Genomic DNA, 20,160 nt, shown 5'->3' with positions numbered 1-20,160 from the left:
GAAGAATGCTAAGTAAGATGGAGAGGATGCTGATAGACTATAATTGGATTTTCTCAAGCTGCAACCAATTGTAAATTTAGATAGAAAATAAGATTGTTTCCAAGCTCATTCACAAGCAACTTGCACCGTCAATGTGTTTTGAGGAATATAGATCAACTGTAAAAAAGACAGTGAGACCAAAATAATTGTGTTTTTGCTTCACTTGTATGTTGGTTATTAAAGGAAAGGAGGAGGGCTATGTAACACATCAGTTTTCTTGGTATTACCCTCAAATCATGTTCTCGAAAAGAGAACAGCACAGGTAGGACTCACACAACAGATATTCAGTGCTTTTACACCAGTGATATGGACTTGCAGGGCATCGTACCAGCATTAAATCAGTTGTGTTGCTAAGAGAAGAGGCCTCAGTGAATCTGTGCTTGTTCCCAACCAAGAATAGCGCGTTAAGGCGCGTCGCCTGTTGGTTGTGCCGTCGGTCACCTCGTCTCTGAGCCGCGGCCACCACTCTGCTATTGAATCCCGGAGCACGTTTGCGAAGCGCGGGCTCCTTGCCCGCCGCTGAGACTCGTGCGCTTCCACAGGCCCGTGTCTCCTGCACCAGCGAAACACAGGGACAGATGGACTGGTACACCTGACGGACCAGGCTGCTGCCAGATGGACCGGACCGGTGCCAAGCTCGGCATCTGTTAGCTGCACAATCAAAAAAACCCACGCTGCAAAAAAGGCACGGCCAGGCTCCTCCAGAAGAAGCTGATTTTATTCATTGAGGGAGAGCGCGAAGTCCAGCCCAGGCCTTTCAATCCAGGGCCAGGCCGTGATCTTATAGTTTTGCAAGAGGACAATTCATTCCTCCTTGGATTTCTCCTTGCCATAGAGATGAGTTGTGGAGCACACTGATATTGCAAATCAAAACTAGGGTCTTCACATGAGCAACCCCAGGCACATCTCCAGCCATATGCATCAGAACACTACATAACAGGTGTTACACCTGTTCAGCTCCAGGGAGACTCCCTAGCTCCTGAGCTGAGGTAGCTGTGGGACAATCATTACACATAAGCTTGTCATCTCTATGAAATCTGATTGCCATGCAAATCTGAAGATACAGAAATAGAAATAAGAAATTGTGTAATGGGAGAATCTCATCTAAACAGCTGAAATCATAATGTCTGGAGTCATGTGTCCGTATAATAACCATCTTAGCATATGTGTGATTGTGTCTTGTGAGTACACCTTTACCAAGAACATTACATTTGTGAATACTAAGAACCATACTGTAAGTATTTGGTCTGTTGTTGTATTGGAGAAAAGAATCAAGCAATACCAACAGCCTGTCCTTGCCAGCATCCGGGACAGCAGATATAAGCCTGCGATAAATTAACCTGAGCTTTCTGTACACCTGGAATCTGTCCAGCCCTCAGGGGTCAGCAGGGACCAGGCCGTCTCAGCGAAGGGCCGGTCGTGGCTCAGGTGTTGGATGAGCCCAAATCGACAGCTGGATATGCCATACCACCCCTCAGCGCTGCGCAAACCAGACTGAGGCTGAAAACAGCTCTGACCCCTGGGTCACGCTGCCACGCCACTCCTCTTCCTGGTCCCAGCAATCCTAGCCTGGCTGGAGGAGCAGACGCAGGTCCGGGTCCGGTACTGACCCCAATCCAGATGCACACACTTCCAGTGTGGGACTCAGCGGCGGCATTGCTTGGGTGTGTCGAATGGTTCCCAAACAAAAGTTTGATTGCCATAATGCATTTATGACAAAAAATTGTTATTTCAAGGCGTGATCGTGGGGTTGATCCATGCAAGCTTTTCATAATGACCAATCACAAAAATCAAAGTGCCAACATATTTCCACATTGCATATGTCTGTGTATTGTGAATTCCATGTGTTGTGGCCATGTATGTGGAAGTGTGCATGTTTAAGCTGGCGAGTTTTAAACAAGCCAAGCAAAATGCAGCATGTTTGTGCTTAGGCCACACATAAAATCTGTATTCTGTATAATACCTCCGTGCTGGAGTAAGATCACTGATAGAGTGAATTTGGAGTTTTGTTTTATAGCTCTTTGATTAATGATAACCTCGTGTGCTGTAGAGTGCTATATTCTCCACCGTGTAATCACTTGCACATTAATGCCGGTTCTCCTGGGGCTTAATAGATGCAGGTAGGCCTTCCTAACACACTTTCCATTTGAGGAACCAAGCACATATCGTTCCCATCCAGCAGGCCTTCCCAGGAAAAAACATTGTTTGTCCACAGCATTCCAGGGGACCTCAAGCAAACAGACGCAAACATTTGAGGCTTTAACCGCGTTTAAGCGAGGGATGGGTAATATTGTCGCCGTGCCTGAAGGACAGTGCGTGGTATGGAAGGAAAACCAGCAATGCTGGAGTCTTCAAGGAATAAACCAGGCACAACAGCGTAAGACAACGGACGAACAGATTTACTGCAGCCGCAGCGCGGGGGATTGTACGTGCGAGCGGAAAGCTGCTCTTTCTCCGGTGACTGCTTGTCACTCGGGGCTCGGGGACTTCATGTTCCATGAGTTACGGTGCCGTGACTGACATCCAAACGCAAGGGGACCATTAAACAGAAGGAGAAGAACACATGGATCAACTCAGTGATGGGTTATTCTGCTGCCTGCCCGCCTGATGCTCCCACTCTTACACGCTGAGCGCAGTTGCTCCTATCTGCCCCCACTCCACTTTCCCAGCAGGGGGCCATGCTCCACAGACGCTGTACACCGCTCCTGAAAGATTGAGATTTACCAGCTTTCCTCAGCGGTGCCTAGGAACAATGCGGACCTGCTCCAGTGAAATGGACAGGATTACATAAGTGAATGTCTGTTTAATCACTGTTTAAATTTAGCTCTCTCTTTCAAACTCGAATTATACTGGGCATCATGTTACTAGCATATACTAGTGACAAGTAAACCATTCTCCCGGGAGCTGTACAGCAGCAGTGATGTAGGCAAAATCAGACTTTTTCCTTTTTTAAAGTATGTCACGCTGTTGGAAAAGACGTATCAGAGAGAATCCAAAGCTGTCGCAGCTTCAATTGGGCGAAAATGAAAACCTTGACTGTAGTAGCTCAGAAGTTACAGTTTTGCATGTTATGTAATTGAGAAGACCAGAAGACAAAGGGTTTGTGTTTGTATTGTTCATCGGAGTGTGGCTCAGAGACTTTGGTGTGTAGCCTGCACGTGTGATGGAAATTTACCTGCGCTGCGGTAGGGATTAGGTCGCAGGGAAAAGATCTGAGGTACACTGTTGCTTTAAAAAAAGGACACAGTTGTTAGCACAACTGCTGTAATTTTACATGTTGATATGTGCAATGGCTAAGTTCGATTCGATGTTGACATCTGCAGTGATTTCTGTGCTGTTGCTGTCGTTCGATAATTAGCAGTTGGCCGTTGTGCAACTTGTGCTGCGAATGAGTGTGAGTGGGTGGTATGCACAGCCAAACGCACTAACTGCTTTCTTTCTCTCCGGTCTCTCAAGCACTGTTATTATTTTAGCAGAACAATGCTGGCCCCGCGTATGTACATCATAAGATAATGAAATGGCAAAGAGGAGGGTGGAGATGGGGGCGAAGGGTGGGTCAGAAACAGCTGACTTGAGTGGATGGAGTTTTGTGGGATAATCATACAAGGTAGGGCCTCCCTTATTTGATTAAAACCCTTATAATCTTCCATGTGTTTCACCTGAACTGTAGAAAGCCAGATTGGAAACTGTAGCATTTCTCATTCACTTACTCACTCATGCAGCATCCCCTCAGTGTAAGGTCAGTTCCTCGTTTCACCACTAGATGGTCAAAGGATTGGTAAATGTTATAGCCTGTTCAGTTCTTGTTTTTCCTTCTCTCATCACATGGTTGGGGTTCCTCCTCGAAAGAGGAGTGACCTTGGCATAGGGGCGCATCATTTGTGATTAGCAGGCTGTTCACAGTTCTGATTCAATCAAGTTCATGTATTTCAATGGCACCAAACGCTTTGAGCACATCATTCTGAATACCATCTGCATGTCATTAATGTAATTTGCTGTACCTATCAATGTTATTCACATTCATTAATATGCTTTTTAACAATAGTATGTCCAAGTGAAAACTCACTGTAAATGTGTGAGAACACAGTTGTTGAGCACCATGTAATTGAACTGATTAGAATACATAACAATGCAAGCATTCAGGCTGGTTTCTTTGAGCAATATCTAAATTGCAACACCTCTGTGTTAGGATCCAGCTCTTGGTACTAGCTTTTTGTCCACTCCCCATTGAAATGATACTGTATTCCTTTTCATGACCTTTTTATACATGAATACAAAACCGATTCTGTCTTTATTAAACTTCCTGTAATTCCTTTCATGTAAATTAAATAAATCCATAATTATAAACATCAATAGGGAAAATGACACTATCTAGCCAGAACTGCATACATACATTACCCCCTGGGGGTTTAGCTCTTCCAAATTCAGTTCCATGTTATTACAAAGCTCCCACCATTCTTGTTACTAGGAAAGGTCTTTTTCACCCAGCCACTCTGACACCTGCTGGTGTTTGCAAGCTTCCAGCCATGTGGAAATATGTCAGAATGACACTGGAGCCTGATAAAACAAAGGCCACAGCGAAAGGGGGCCGGCCTTCCCCTCTCTTCCCCGCCTCCTCTTTGTTTCACAGAGGCACGACGCCCCCCACCTATCGCCGCATGCAGACCGGCTCCTCCGTCTTCCTCCTCGCGAAATCCCAGCCCGTCCGATTAAGCGCTGTAATAAGCTCTGATTGATTCTGCGCCAGCGGCGGGCAGCGCGGGCCAGGCAGGACACAGGCAGCGGCGCGGCGGCGGACGAGCGTGGCACAATGCAAACAAACCGATTCATTAAGCACTGAATAAGGGAGCGTAGCCGGCTGAGGGAGGCCCGCCGTGACCATGCGGCTGCTGCTGCTGCTGCTACTGCTGCTACTGCTGCTGCTGCTACTGCACAGGGGAGACAGGCCCTCCTCTGATTGGAGGGATGGAGGGCTTGTTCGGCAGGAAGGGTGTTACAGACACCATGAGTCCAGCAGGTGGGGAATGACTGGAGGAAGATGAGGGATTTTAACACACCTCAGTGCAGGCTGTCATGGGCAAGGGGGCACCTCGCAGGCCAAGGAGAAACAGCCCCCCCCCCGGCGCATGAAAGCAATGCCCAAAAGCATGTGCAGCAGCAGCTAGCGCAAGAGGCCCCCATTCCCCCTTTGCCGAATGCCCAAACCGAACTGAAGAGGCGTTATGCGTTTAAGGCTCTCGGGGAGAGAGCGGTGACTTGCTGAGTAGTGTAAGAACAAACAGGAATACAGCACAGAGAGATGGGGAGCGCTGTACCTGAGGCAGCGTTCACAGCACCCCTGATCAAAGACCCCCCGCCGGTGCTGCCTTACTTCCTCGTGTCGCCATTGGTGAGTGTTCAAGCTTGGCGTGCGAGGACTCCTGAAGTACAATAGCGTCTTGGAACCTGCTCTCTCAAACACTGCACAATTTCCCCCCCTCGGGGCAGGGGTGGCAAAATAACACCAGGGCTGTTTCCACAGCAAAACCGCCCTCCCTCCAGCTATTGTGCCTCTGAAACGACTCACCCTCCTGTTGACAGTGTCTCAGCATGCGTGAGGTAGCGGGAATCTGCGTGTGCACTGAACGAGGGCACTCCCACTGCACAGCGATGGGCTGACAGGCTCTTGCCCCGTGTGGCAGGACAGAGAGAAGGCATTTGGAATTCAGCTGTGTAATTAATATGGGGTCTATGATTCCAGGAGGGCGGGCAGGGTCGGGGAGTGAGGGGGACTCATATCTTCAGATGAATGAAATAAAGATAGAAAGAGGAGAAGTTACCCCCCCCCCCCCCCACTCCAATGGAATAGATACTCATGAATATGCAAGACTGAGCTGACACTAAACTTCAGCTTGGTGTACCTGCCAGTGGCAATGTCAGCCTGTGGCAACAATGGCAACACTGAAGGATGTGTGATTATAGCTAGATAGATAGATAGATAGATAGATAGATTGGTTGATTGTTTGATTGATAGAGTGGAGTTCCTTTAGATACAGGATACAGGATCTCATTCTTCATTATTACAGCTGTTTGCATCACTTCACATTGAGAGTTAATTTATTGCAAAATGAAAGCTTGTCTTTAGCTCTGAACCAGCCTTGAGGGCTTCAATAATACCTGATCCCACTGAGCTTCCCATCTTCCCTGAACACCCTGATACTCCACACAGGGTGGTGAGCTGAGGAGGGTTTTCTTACGAAAAAGTCTGAATGGGTTATATAAGATACCATTCTGGAAATCCTTACAGTTTTAATATCAGTCCACTGCTGAAAATCCGTATATGGACCAGGGAAAAAATGTAGAGTGAAAAATCTCCATAGTGATAAATGGTTTCTCAGATCTTTCTACCTATGTTAGGAGGAGGTTTGAAGTGTCACTACTTGTGACACTCCTACCTTAGCTGTGCTACTACTTTCACACTATGCCTGATCTGATCAGCATGGGATATTATTCTGAGGATATGCAGACATGACTGTAAGATCACAGGTTCTCATTCTGGGTAGAGCACTGCTGTTCTACTGTGGAACATGGTACTAAACCTCAATTGCCTCAGTAAATATCCAGATGTGCAAATTGGCAAGGGTGATGGCCAGGCAGATAAATCTACTTAAAAAGGTATGAGAAAGAGGAGCTGGGCCTCTGGCCTCCTGGTTCTCGCTCTGTAAACACAGCAGAAATGCTCTCGCTGCACTTTTTTTAATACTCCGCCGTGCAGGAGGAAGCTCTCATTTATGACGCCTGCGTCTGGATTTGGCTTTAACTCGAGGAGGGTTAAACTTTGAACCCAGCTCAGACTATATAGCTCCACACCTCATTCCCTCTCCGTCTTGTCGCCTTCGCCGTTTCCCTTGGCAATTGTGTCACCCGAGCCACCTGTCAGGTAGAGCAGGTACAGTGGCTTTCAGCTCTCGCCGGAGCGATTTGAATAATTTAGAGGAAGCGGTTTGACAGCAGCAGCAGCAGCAGCAGCGGCGGAGGCCAGGGAGGGCGGGGCAGGAATCTGAGACTGAGGGAAAAGTCACGGGCGTGGTGAGGCCAGGGAGCTGCGGCGACAACATGGTGGGAGACACGGACGAGGAAGATGGGGCTTTCACCAACATCTCTCTGGCCGACGAGTCAGGTAAGGCATGCGTTCCAGGGCCCACACACACCGGCGGACCTAAAAGACATCCTTGTGAAACGGGAAAGGGCGAGTTTAGAAGTGGCTGTCTCATTGTCAGGTCTTTACACTCAGGCACCTGGCCAAGGTTCCAAACCCAGAGAAAGGTTTTCCTTCTTCAAGGGACAGCGGAGAGAGCAGGAGAAAAAGACCGCAGAGATCTTTTATCATTACTGAGACTGTGCACACTGGATTACTTCCTGTTATGGCTGAGGAGATCCGAAGTGTATTCAAATCATTGAAGCGAGCAGTTCCCATGATGGAACTTTCTGTTCAATAATTAAGCTACCAAACTTTCATTGGGGAGGTTGTAAAGATAGCCTGACATCTTTCTTGCTACTAATACAGTCATCTTGGCTGATCTTTTTTTTATATTTCATAAAAAAATCCAACCACCACATTCTCTTCACAATTTGCGTTGTGAGTTTTGACGGTAGTACTGAAAGAGAATGAAGAATATTAATAGCATTAGGTAAACATTTTAATGTGAGTGAAACTTCACTGTATATAAACAGATAACACATGCTATACAAGTTATTGTGGTCCAATATTCGTTCTAAAAAATGGATGACTTTATCATAAACCCGTACGCTCAGTGCTTAGTCTTTGTAACATCCAGAGCACTGCACACGAGGCCTTTATTTAGCTATAAACAGGACCAGCAGTGTGGCATAGTGGTAAGGAGCAGGGCTTGTAGCTGAAAGTTTGCTGGTTTGATTCCCCGCTGGGACGCTGCTGTTGTACCCACAGGCAAGGCACTTAACCCAGAATTGCCTCAGAAGATATCCAGCTGTATAAATACGTAACATGTGAGAACTGGAACCTATGTAAGTCGCTCTGGATAAGTGCGTCTGCTAAGCAACTAAATGTAAATGTAAACAGCATAACTGTCAGCAGGATACAGTCCATATTTTGGCTCCGCGCCCCTCAGTCAGGCCTCCTGTGCACTCCTGTGCTTGTGGTCCACAGCCATCCATTCTCGGAGCGGGAGCCCGCGAAACCGGCGGTGGCAGCCCGGCGGAGAGTCACGCTGAGGCGGCCTACATACCTCCACAAATGCCATCCTAACATAATGACATTCTCCTCCGCCGCAAAATAAGGCCTCCCCCGGGCCAATCTGAATTGTAATTGGAAAAAGACAGCGTGAGGCTGAACGTGATCCATTGTGGCTCTCATTAGGGCTCGGAGAGGGGGAGGATTAACGGCTAATATCGTAAGTGGCGCGTCTGCGGAGAGGAGCGGGGCGCTTGCGAGCACAGGGGCGGGGAGACATGCTCGTGAGGAGGGGAGAGGCGGCAGAGAGCATTTCTGTGAAGATGACGTCAGCGTAGGCCTTTCTCCATCAAAACCATTAACAAAAAGCACAGTGCATGTGATAGCACTTACGGCTTCTTCACACCACTTGCGTATTGGGTAATGGAAACATTTTGCACAATATTCAAGCTCTGTCACTGTCTTTAAAAAAGGGATAAATCTGGCAACTTGGCATTTCAATCTTTTCAATAGCTAAAGGATCTCCTTACCAGGACCAGGAAATAACACAGAGTGTATTGTCTCTATTCTGATACACAGTCTCTGCTGTAATTCCCCAATGGCAGCTTAACAAAGCACAGCATTACCTGCAATGGTGAGCACTAAGAATCAGTGGAAATTGGGGGACATTTCAGCACTGTTATGTGCAGGGACACAAGCAGACTTTTACTTTGCCTGATCCTGGTCTCTAATGGGTCTAAAACGTAGAGTCAAAATGGGCCACAGTGACTCTGTGGCCTCCCTGAAGCCAGAGTTATTAGAGAGCTGACAAGTGATTCTGCTGGGGGAATCCCTTTACAAACGGCTCCAGAGATAAAGATACTGTGCATGAGATCACTCAGTACAAATACAAACGTGTAAGATTCTGCCCTCTTTGTCTGACCAGAGTCCTCCAAAAACTGGGAGGTTTGCTCATAATAACGTCCCCGAATGCACTAAATTCTCTCATAGGCATAATCAAACCACTGCATTAAATATGATTTGTTACATGACAACAATATCCTGCTTTGTAAAGAAATACACTCTTTAGAGTCTTCTTTGAATAAACTGTCAAGCTAAAAAAAACTTCATCAAGCTTTTGAGCACAAAATTAGTCTAATTGTGTCCAAACAGACAAACCTTGACATGTGGATTTTAAAGCTATTTCAGAATGATTTGAAATTTTGAATGGCTCACGGCAGTCATTTTGTCCAGTGCTGAAACGACCTGTTAAGAACTGTCAAAGAGGAGCCTCCGATGAACAAATTCATGAGAGTTGCGTGTCAAACACCTCCAGCAGCCTAGCATGTCAGTATGTGGTCATGAGAGCTGTTGTAAACTGCTGTGTGCTTTTGTGTATTGTTTTTTTGTCACCGCCTTGGCACTCATTACGCTGTTTGAAGTTGTTGAAGTTGAAGTTGCTGTTTGAAGTTTGAAGGTGTATCTTATTAGTTGCCCTATACCCTGTAGTTGTACAAATTGGATAGTACTGTCCAAAACAGACCTTGCTCTCAGCTGAGAACTACTGTCTCATTGTGGAACTGTACACATCCTGTCCCCGTACTGTCGCTATACTTACTGTATGCACTTTTGTATGTCGCTTTGGATAAAAGCATCTGCTAAATAAATAATTGTAAATGTAAACGTAAAGGAGAGCCTCAGACTGACAGACGCTGAGGGTCATGGGTTTGAATCCATGAGGCCGTGCTTTTTTACCTTGCGGTGCCGTGCTTTACCTCAAAGGCCATATGTACACTGTAGGAAAAGGGGAAACGAAGAGATGCAAGGTTCATACAACGACAGCGTTAGAAGTTACTCTGGAAAAAGTGGCTCACAGAGGAGATGAATAATAACTAAATGACAATAAACATGGCATGGGCCAATGAAGAGCCTTAGGCTACTCCATCCTGACCCGTCGGAGGTCCCACCAGAGGCCCGCAGTGAGTCACCCCCTGCACACAGGATCCCAGACAATGAGAATTAATGAGACGGGCCGCGGATACCCGGAGGCAGGGGGGCTGGTACACACAGATCAGACATTAGGACAGGCTCCTCTTCCTGTGTGATTAGGGAGGCCTTGATTCTACCGGTAGCTCCGCATACTTTATGCTGCCCACAATTAAGCGCGCTAATTTGGAATACGTTATGCAATCAGCTCCTTCTCCGCGGCGTGATTAGCGCCAGCTTCCTGTATTTAGGCGGATACACCCAGCCCTACCTGTGCCGCGGCTGAGGCGATCTCATTGCCACCTCTCCCAGGTGATGTTTCGTCTGTGTCTGTGCAGACCCCCCCAGGGACAGTGTGTCTGGGAGCCTATAGGATTTTGCAGGCTTCCTCAGGGCAAACAACTGATGATACCACACTCTTGCTCTGTTTAGTCACTCTGACAGCTCCGGCATCCTGTCTTGCTGTAGACCTGAGTACAGCTTGACCAGATCTCACAGTGTTTGGACTGTATTCTCAAGCATGTGGTCTTGTGGACTTTTTTGGCATTGACTTTGAGTGTTAGGATTAGAACATTCAAGAGGAAGATAGGCTTTCTAATTAGTGATCTACCCTCTCAGAGAGCATCGCATTTTAAAATGGGTCAAAACTGGCGTCGACAAAGGAAGTGTTCAGTATGGAGACATTTTCTCTACTAGCTAGCTTGTACCTTGTCTGGCCAGCTATTGAAACTTGGTTATGCATCACTTCTAATATTGTTGACTCATACTTGCTTGTGTTGTACTCTGCCTCACCTGTAAGTTGCTTTGGATATAAGCATCTGCCAAATGAATAAATGTAAATGTAAAAGAGGGTCAGCAGAACGTTCTCCACCAGATACGAGGCCGTTGTGAACAAACTGCTCAGCAGTGGTCCACCAGCAAATGACTGAAAATATGAGGCCTACATTTCATCCAATTCCATACCTTTATTTAACAGCACTGGGGGCTGTTCTCTGAATATGTTCCATTAGTTTACCAGTTATCATTTGCCTGCATATTTAATTGGACCTTGAAATTAATTTCCAGGTTTCTGGAGAAAAAATCGGTAAGTATAGTATTTCAAAATATCCTCAAGGAAAGTGTTTAGTTGGACATGCCAAACACACAATGGGCCTTATAGCTGATTTATAATTGCTAGATACATTCAAATCAATATTTCCCTGAGTTCTATATTTTCACAGAACATCTTATGGTGGCTTCACAGTTGGTCTCCCCTGAATTCCCATGGTTCCCTGGGTCTGAAAATGACCGTGGCCCTCACAGTGCAGCCAGTGGTCATCTCAGTTTCTCCACTTACCCTGAAAGGAAATCAAATCTGGAATCACAATAATCACATTCAAGTCTCAGTCCAATGGAGATTAAATACCCTCAGATTATGTCTGGGCTAAATGGAACTCCAGGAAAATGACATCTGGCTGATATTGAAAGAAAGCAACAACGTCCACTTACAATTCATGTCAGGCTATGTGCACTGCGGTACTGCGCAATGTCTTAAAAGAGCAGGCAATATTAGCAATTTATTCGAGTCATCATGGACATCATAGACATCATAAAAATATGAACTCACATGCTTCACAGGAGAAGGATAGGAGTTTGTCTGCGGTGCATTTCCCAGTGCATATCTGGTATGCATGTTCCAAATTTCCCACACACAATGCTATGTAAAGGATTTTTTTTTTATCTAATATGAAACTCTCTCCCTTGCTCAAATTCACATACATGGAACTGGTTTCAGTGCTTCAATATTTCACAGCTGAAAGCAGACTGGTTCTCTCCAGTTCTGAACATCTGGCATTCTGCAATTCATTTTCAACAAGTGGCAGCGAGGAAAAGCACTCAAGTCGCACGATGCTCCATAAGAGGTTTTAAGAGAGAGGCCTTATAAAGTGCGACCAGGCGTGTCCGCCACGTGGGTACATGTGCGGCAGGAGAGAGAGACATGAACCCTCACAACCGCAAACAGAAAAGACAGAACCGTTTGAAAACAACATACAAAAAAATTCACAGAATGGTAAACAGCTACCGCAGCGTAAACCATGGTGGCCGCCGAAGCAGAAAATGAAATCAAATTTGGCTGCTATCACTAACGGCCAGGTGTCATTCTGTGGGTGTGGTGTTTAGTTGTGTTGCCCCTCAAACTGCTACAGACAAAATCATTAAAGGAGGCACCTCAAAAAACTAATTTCATGTGCTGTTTCTTACCCGTTCAAGTGTAGGCATTATTTTTATGATATTGCACATGGTACCCCAGAACTGGATTACAGTATCCTTGTTCCTACACAAGTCAAATATGAAGGAGCTCTTCAGAGCAGTATATTAATAGAATTTTCTGACCCTTGAAATTGATTCATAAAATAAGAGAATGGATACTTGTGATATTCCAGGGGAGGAGGAACACGCAGTGTTAAAAGTGGTTCTCGTCTATAACAGCAAGTTAATGCATGCTTTGTTGCCCTCTATCTGCAAACTGAGTAACAGCAACAGAAGGCTGAAAATGGAATCTCGGTTCTAGTTAATCCAGTTTCATAGCAATGTTCTTTTTGCGTTATTATTTGTTCAGTATAATTTGAAAGGAGCTGAAAATAAAAACAGAAAATTACAAGATTAGTGTTAACCATGCATTCATGCATATTTCAAAGAGTCCACCTTTTCATGGAAGTCAATAGAAGAGAATTTATGACCTCTTATATCAAGCCAGAGTAAAACTATAACTCAAAATCATGTTCATGTGCTGTGTATGTTATTTAAAAAGCACAAACAGGTAAATTGATAAAGCAGGTAGAAAGAAAGGGAAAAGTAGCCAGAGCCAGTTTGCCAAAAATCAGCATTCCCCAGATAACCCACCAGAGGGCAGCGGACAAAGATCACATGCACAGTGAAATAGTGTGTGTGTTTCAATGCATGTGTGTGTATGTGTTTATGTATATGTGTGTATATGTATGTGTGAGTGTAATCAGTCAGAAAGTTGGATGGCAGTATTTGAACTGGTTAGTCTGGTTAGTCCTTGTAACTTTACAAGGAAACACTATGCTTTGTCAGGGAAAAAATAAGGCTTGGTGCTGAAGAACTCACTACATGGATTTTCCACTCCAAGAAAGGAGGACTTAAAGAAAGAAAGAAAAGGCCCTCAAAAGATCAAATCCAGCTAGGGTCGTCTTAGTTGCATGTTCAAATCTGAAAACCCTGAGAAAAAAAATGTGCCACAAACCTAAGATGTGCGTCATTCTAACATCACATTTTAAAGAGTTTCATCTTCGCTGAAATGAACCAATTTCCCTCAGTCTCCAACAGGTAGCGTGAGATGCTTTCCCCCTCCCTGTAAATGACTTGATGCTATTACCCAGGCGCAGCGTATTACCTGCCTGCATGACGGCAAGCCTGCTGTCGGCGAAATGGAATTACGCGAATCCTCGGGGTTCTGGTCTGACACCGCCGCAGCCTGCTCTCACCGAGAGCGGCATATGGGATTCTCAAAGCGGCATAACGGCACCGTCGCACCCGTGCGCCGAGCCTTCCGCACCACTTAATCTGGTGCCACCAACTGCCGCTGAAATATGTTTTGCCAGGGGAGCGGAGCCAGCATCTGCCCGGCGCTGCGTTGCGGCGCGCTGGCCGCGGGGCCGGCGGTGTCCGCGGCACCTACGATACGCGGCGCCAGTGACCCTCCGTGTGTGCAACATGTGTATACATGCCTCTTTTTTTCAACCGTCGACGAGGGGGTACCGCGTGTGTAATATTGTCCTGCACCAGGGAGCGCTGTTGTTGCCATCTGTTATCTGAGGGCGTAATCTCACCATGGTCTGAAATTAGACCACCCCTGGACAGCACGTTCTGCCCGTTCCGCCCCCACCTCTCCCTCCCCCCTAACAGCACGGGAGGCGCGAAGAGACATGGCACTTGAAACGAACATAAGGTGTCCAGAAGGGTCAAAGTGCACAAAGCTGCAGCATCTCTGTGAGACCTTTATTAGACCAGCACAGGGTCTTTGGTCTGCCTGCTCGTCTCCTGCAGACACAACCTCATGTGAGGTATCTTTATTGCCACAAGGCTTCTGCCTAGACATGCAGTCAACTGTATTTTTGGTCTTTCCTGTGAATATAGGATTGGAATTTATATTTTATTGTTCAACCCTACCATGACCACCTACTGGTTTGCAATGTGGTTGCTTTGGTTGAAAGGGACATGTACTTACTAAATGTCAAAAACAGAAGTGCTGCATTGCATTATACATTCACAAAGAATTCTGAGTTATCCATTCAGATATTAAGATTAATTTGGGGAGGGCATACTTAATCATTGAAAGTATGAACAGTTAAGCGGATGATCCCTTTTCAGTGCTCACATTTACTATTCTTTACAGATTATTCTGTCTCAAATATTAAGACATAAAAATAATGTGACAACAGAGATTATGAACCTCTCTGTCATGATTTTCTTGTCTAACCACTGATTGCTCAACGCACATCCTGGTCACTGAACGTCTCTGAGAACTGAAGATAATTTTCCACCAGGTGGTGCTGTTGAGAGTGTAACCAAGGAAAAGGGTGTCGCATGACAATGCGCCCTAGTCTGTCCACTGTGATTGAGGATGATTAGGATTCCTCCTGTTAAATACACAATCTGACTGGCAGCAAAAAGCCACACCAGAGAGGAACCGTGAGGCATAATAGTTGTGCTGTGATACAGACACTGAGAACATAAAACATCCACTTGTGTCCGTCACAAGTTGTTCAGAAAGTGTCCCCTTTGTGAAGGGCATCACGAGCAGAATTCCAACCTTGTAAAGACATTGGCGAATGCGTTTATTCGGTGTCAGCTGTCCCGTGAGCAAGTGAAAGAAAATTATTTCGGACGTCAGTGTTCTTTTCAGACAAATGTATGCCAATTAAAATGGAAAATGAATTCACTGAGCATCATATCTGTCGAAAAAAAAACTGTTTAACATAACGCTCCTGTCAACAACCGCAGATGTGTGCTTACAGATACTGCGTGTATCATCAAATTTTCTTACATAATTCAACAAAATAGGCAACATTCCGGCCGGCCGTGAGCGTGTGTTGATGTGTGATGCAGGGGCTGAAAGCTATGTCGTCATTGTTTGGAGACAGGATTTATCCGACTGCGATTGCGTGTGTTGCTCTCTGCCGCCCCCTGCCGGAGAGATCGGTACCGATCCGATCAGACAGTGGGAAGCGCCTGTGAGATTCAGGGATATCCGCAGTGTTTGGGCTTGTCAGAAATTTCGCTCGACTCAACCAAACCGTTAATTTATCATTTCCTTGATTGTTGAGGGTAAGTGGCTGATTTTTTTTTGAGGAAAGTAACATGAGTTTAATGAGTTAAGTTCGCTGGATTCGTTCGATTGTGAAAATCGTGTGGATTTTCAGCTAATGTTAGCCAGCTAGCTCGTTAGCTTAGGTAAATTGGCAGTAAAATGCCTTTTGCTGTTACAGTAATGCGTAGCTAGCTGATTAGCTAATAATATTGGAACCAGGTAAAGATAGCCTGTTGACTAGCAAAGGGTTTCTCGCTGGTTAGCGGTTTTTTTACTGCCAGGTTTGTTAGCTGTCTTAGATAACATTAATTCAGCTATAGCTGCCGATTTTTTATGGCAAAATATAGCTAATAGTTAGCTCAACTACCAAACAAGCTTGTCAGAATCGGGCACGTAGCTAGGCCTCCTATGGACAGGAAACTGGTGTAGATGTTTTGTTTTGTACTGTCTTTTCGTTTACGAGCCTCCATTACATGATTCAAATTGAAACAGTTAAAACAGCACAACGTGGGCACAGTAAAAATACGGGTTTAACAAAAAAGCACTGAGCTAGTTAGCAAATTCACTAATGTGTCAGTGAGCTAAGATGCCGTTAGATCTAACGTTAGCTAACATTAGCAGGCAGGCTATCATAGCAAACATAACAGCAAACAAGCTAGCGTCAGTCGTCCCGATGTGTGGGCTGGGAAATATTTTCATTTCATTATATTATCAGCCTAATTAACGTTAGCTAAGCAATGTTCCAACCCGAACAAATTGGCTGATTAAATTCCAGTTCGTTTGGCTGGCAGGCTAGCGATCAGTTCAGTCAAAGCAGAGCAGTTTAGCTAACGCCCGGTGGGCGAAGGGCTTGGTACATCACCGGCGTCACAGCTGAGGACTGCAATATCATCAGACAGCTAACGTAAGCTAGCTGCCTACTAACGCCAGTGAGCCTTCATCACCGATTTGAACCGTGGATGTGATAGAGCTAGCTGGCTTAAGTGTTATATCTACAGACTGGTTTATCTTAATCACAATTCAGTGTCGCTTGGTAGCTAATTGGACCGATGTGAGATGCTCTCTGGAACTTCTGTTGCCCTGTCTAATGCTTTACTATTAGGATTAACGGCTCACGGATGTAGCACTGGAAAGGAGTCAGTTTAACCTTAGTTTTTAAATAATTGGACACATTTGGCTGTTTCAGTGATGCTCTATAGAGAACTGTGTTTGATTAAAAACTGGCAAGCAAACAAAACTTGATCAGAACATTGAAGAGCCACACCATCAAGGTCTTGTTTACATGAAAAAATGCCATAGTCTGTCAGCTGACTTAGAGTGACTTGTCAGGGTTATGGAGTGATGGTTAAGGCAACGTTTTTATAAAATGTAGGAACTGTTTTGGTTTTGAAGTCTCATTGTCATTCCCCTGTTCCCCCACAGTGGACAGTGGAACTGCAACCCTGCATTCGAAAAAGGAGGACGAGTATTTCGCCATGAACTGCGACATGGACGGTAATTGGCTAGACATCCTCAGTAGTTGTGCTGACTGAGCTAATGCATGTTATATACGTATTCCTGATGCAGCCTGAAGCAGACTGATCCGTAGTGTTTACTGAGAGCACTGGTGGACATCCTCTGTTATGACATGCTTGTGCTTGTTGTGCAGGTGATGTGGAGAACCAGGTGGAGCTTGAGGAGAAGACCAGGCTCATAAACCAGGTCCTGGAGCTGCAGCACACGCTGGAAGGTGAGAGAGTGCTCTCAGACACACATATAGAACTAACCCCTGATCTCCACCTTGCTGTGATTAGACTCTTTCCTGTGCCCCTCAGACCCCTTTTCAGATATTCCTTGTTACTGTTTACCTAATATTATGTATCATATTACAGTCCAAATGTGGTAATGCAGTTAGTGTAGCAGTGATCAATTAATGTTCATGTACAGCACTGGATTTAGGAATCAGGTATTAAAGAGTACCACATGCTCTGCTTTGAAAATATTAAAACTCCGGGAAAGAGTTTGCACAATCATACGATGCATATTACATTACATTATTGTCCTGTAGCATGTAGCCTGTAATTACACGTTACAATTGTGTCCGTTCATACAGCTGGGTATTTACTGAGGCAATTGTGGGTGAAGCCCCTGCCCGAGGATATAGCACCAGCCCCCAGCAGGGAATCGAACCAGCAGCCTTTCAGTTATCAGCCCTGCTCCTTACCACTGTGTTACACAGCTGCTAGTATTTTTCTCAGTAAGGAGTCTGTGGGAAGTTAAAAACCTAAAGAGGGACTTGCCTGCTCTGTTTGCCTGCTCACTCTTCCTCTCTCACCATTTTCCGGCCGTCCCAGACCTGTCGGCGCGGGTGGACGCGGTGAAGGAGGAGAACCTCAAGCTGAAGTCCGAGAACCAAGTGCTGGGACAGTACATCGAGAACCTCATGTCGGCCTCCAGCGTGTTCCAGACCACCGACACCAAGAGCAAACGAAAGTAAGGGACTGCCTCCCTCCCTCCCTCCCACCCGCCTGCCCACCCCCCCGGTCCTGTCCACGGCCGGCCCGGTCTGCATCGTCTCACCCTCATTAGGCACATGCACATGAAGCTTCCTAAAGCTTTACTTTGGACTATTTGTTATGTTAACATGTCGTCATTGTTTTGGCTAGTTTTTCAGGTGCTGTGAATTTAAAGCATTGTTTTTTTGAGTCATCCCTTTAACAACATGTATGTACAAATTTCCCCCGGGGGCAGACTTTTTACAGGGGACTTTTTTTAGACTGTACAATTTAAAAAAGTTAACCTTCTTACAAACCTTGCAGGAGCAAGCTTAGCCTTCACACTTCACGGCATGTCAAATTCTGTCATACCTTTTGTAGCTGCACTGGTTTACTCTGGAATGGAAAAGACTGTTTTCAGGCAGCAGGCAAACCAAGTGGCAGAACAGCGTAAGGGGAAAAAAAAGTTCTGCAAAGGTACGCAGTGTAATGTACTAATGCACTTTGCATCTGTTCTAAAGTGCTCAGCGTCAGCCGCTATGTCTGAGCACGGTATGGCTAGAGTGAGATATCACTCTCCTTCTCCTCGGTTTGACTGCGTTACAGTGTTCAACAGCTGTTTTAGCTGATCATAGATTTTACAGACCCGTGAGAAATTATGTTCTGTTCAGAAATTATTGATGTTACTGCCTCATACTTGATTTTGTAATTTTGTGTTAGTTCTGTAAAAAAAAGTGCAGGTGGATACACAGAAAAGCACAGAAATTTGCTCTGAGTTCTGTTAATGGATTCATCCCGTTTCCTGCTGTGGGCAGTGTCCGTTTGAGAGTGTAACAGTGTGGGCGGATGTAGAAATAGCATGAGCACAACAGCACCTGTGTCAGCTGCACATGACGAGTGGATACGGCCTCCAAAGTCATAATGGAAAAGCGTCTGTTTTGCCTAGTGTCAGTAAGAGGCGAATTTTCAGCTCGACAAGCAGCTTGTAAGTACAACATCTAGAGTGTCGAGGGAGGAAGAGGGGGCGATGTACTGAAGTGCTGAACCTCAAATGAGAACTGAATTAGTTTGTCTCTGGACACCACTCTATCCCAAGTTACCAGAAGTGCTCATTTAGAGTCAGGGATTCAATGAAATCTAATGGGGAAAACTTTGCTGTTTCTGTAAAACAGTCAGTTCCATTTCAGATGTTCAAATTCAACTCAAGAATGCCAATTTCAGTGAATACCCACATCATTAGTGATTTCTCTGATCGCTAATCAGTTGCCACTGATTGCTTATGAATGCAGACCCCTCTACTCTGAAGTAACTGTCATCGATGACAGGTTAATAGCATGTGATGGACAGTGGATAAAGCAGTGCCAAGAGTCGATTTCTAAAAAATATTATATAATAATATTTATCAACCACTGAAGTTGTAATTCAACGTGTCTCTCAAATTGGACATTAACATAAAAATATCTAAATGAAATAAGTACATGTAAAATTAAAATTAGGCAAAGTGTTCCGTAGAAGGTACTAAGTGCTCACCAAGTAAGCAACAGACACACCTTCATGTGTGTTGGTGAGGGTTTGCTGTGTCTGAAAACACGCACTCCCTGGGCTCAGTTTCTCCAGAAGGCTGTGCCCTTGGTGGTGGAGAATGCAGAACTCTGCTGAAGCGGGCTGCCGGGAGGATGAGAGCTCCTGTCACTGCTCTCCGGTCTGCCCGGCATCGACCACGAACAGAAAAAAAAATGCAGAGCGTCAAGTGATATTGATCGGTGCTAGCGTTTCAGAGCGTTCTGTGCATTAACATAGATTTAGCCAGCGGAAACGGCGGCACACAGGCTCCATTTACTGCGGTGGAGGGATATGGGTCTCGCAACGCCCTCAGTTATTGCTCACCTTTCAAAAACAAGTCTGGACAGTGTGGAGAGGGACGGCATATCTGCGTTACAGTATTGGCGCTGTGGTTTTCTTCTCTGTAGGAGAGGGAATCGTGGGATGGACTCATAACACTAGTGAGATCTTGTAATTTATTTTGTTTGTGTACTCATCATTTAGTATTATTATGGTAGGTTTTTTTTTTCTCTGTGAACATGTAAAGTATGCTTACACATCCCAAAACATGACTGCCTCCTGTGTAGATTGTGTAAATTTTATGACTGTGTTGCCTTTTAACAGTTTTGTTTAAA

General features: G+C 45.4%; 1 protein-coding gene across 2 annotated transcripts; it reads left to right on the top strand.

Annotated features, from left to right (window-relative positions):
• The first annotated feature begins 7,117 nt into the window (after positions 1–7,117).
• On the top strand, positions 7,118–18,972 carry LOC118769610 (short coiled-coil protein B). 2 transcript variants are annotated; one of them, XM_036516808.1, is made up of 4 exons: positions 7,118–7,198; positions 16,932–17,003; positions 17,158–17,238; positions 17,843–18,972. In XM_036516808.1, the coding sequence occupies exons 1-4, from the start codon at positions 7,135–7,137 to the stop codon at positions 17,983–17,985; spliced, it is 360 nt and encodes a 119-aa protein (XP_036372701.1). In that variant the 5' UTR covers positions 7,118–7,134; the 3' UTR covers positions 17,986–18,972. The 2 variants fall into 2 exon arrangements, with proteins under 2 accessions (XP_036372701.1, XP_036372702.1); XM_036516809.1 differs by lacking the exon at positions 7,118–7,198 and adding an exon at positions 15,411–15,526.
• The last annotated feature ends 1,188 nt before the right edge of the window (positions 18,973–20,160 follow it).

This window comes from Megalops cyprinoides, chromosome 22 (assembly GCF_013368585.1).
Source record: "Megalops cyprinoides isolate fMegCyp1 chromosome 22, fMegCyp1.pri, whole genome shotgun sequence".
NCBI classification, from domain to species: domain Eukaryota; kingdom Metazoa; phylum Chordata; class Actinopteri; order Elopiformes; family Megalopidae; genus Megalops; species Megalops cyprinoides.
Note: the sequence above shows the minus strand (reverse complement) of the source record. Positions and strands in the feature narration are given on the sequence as shown.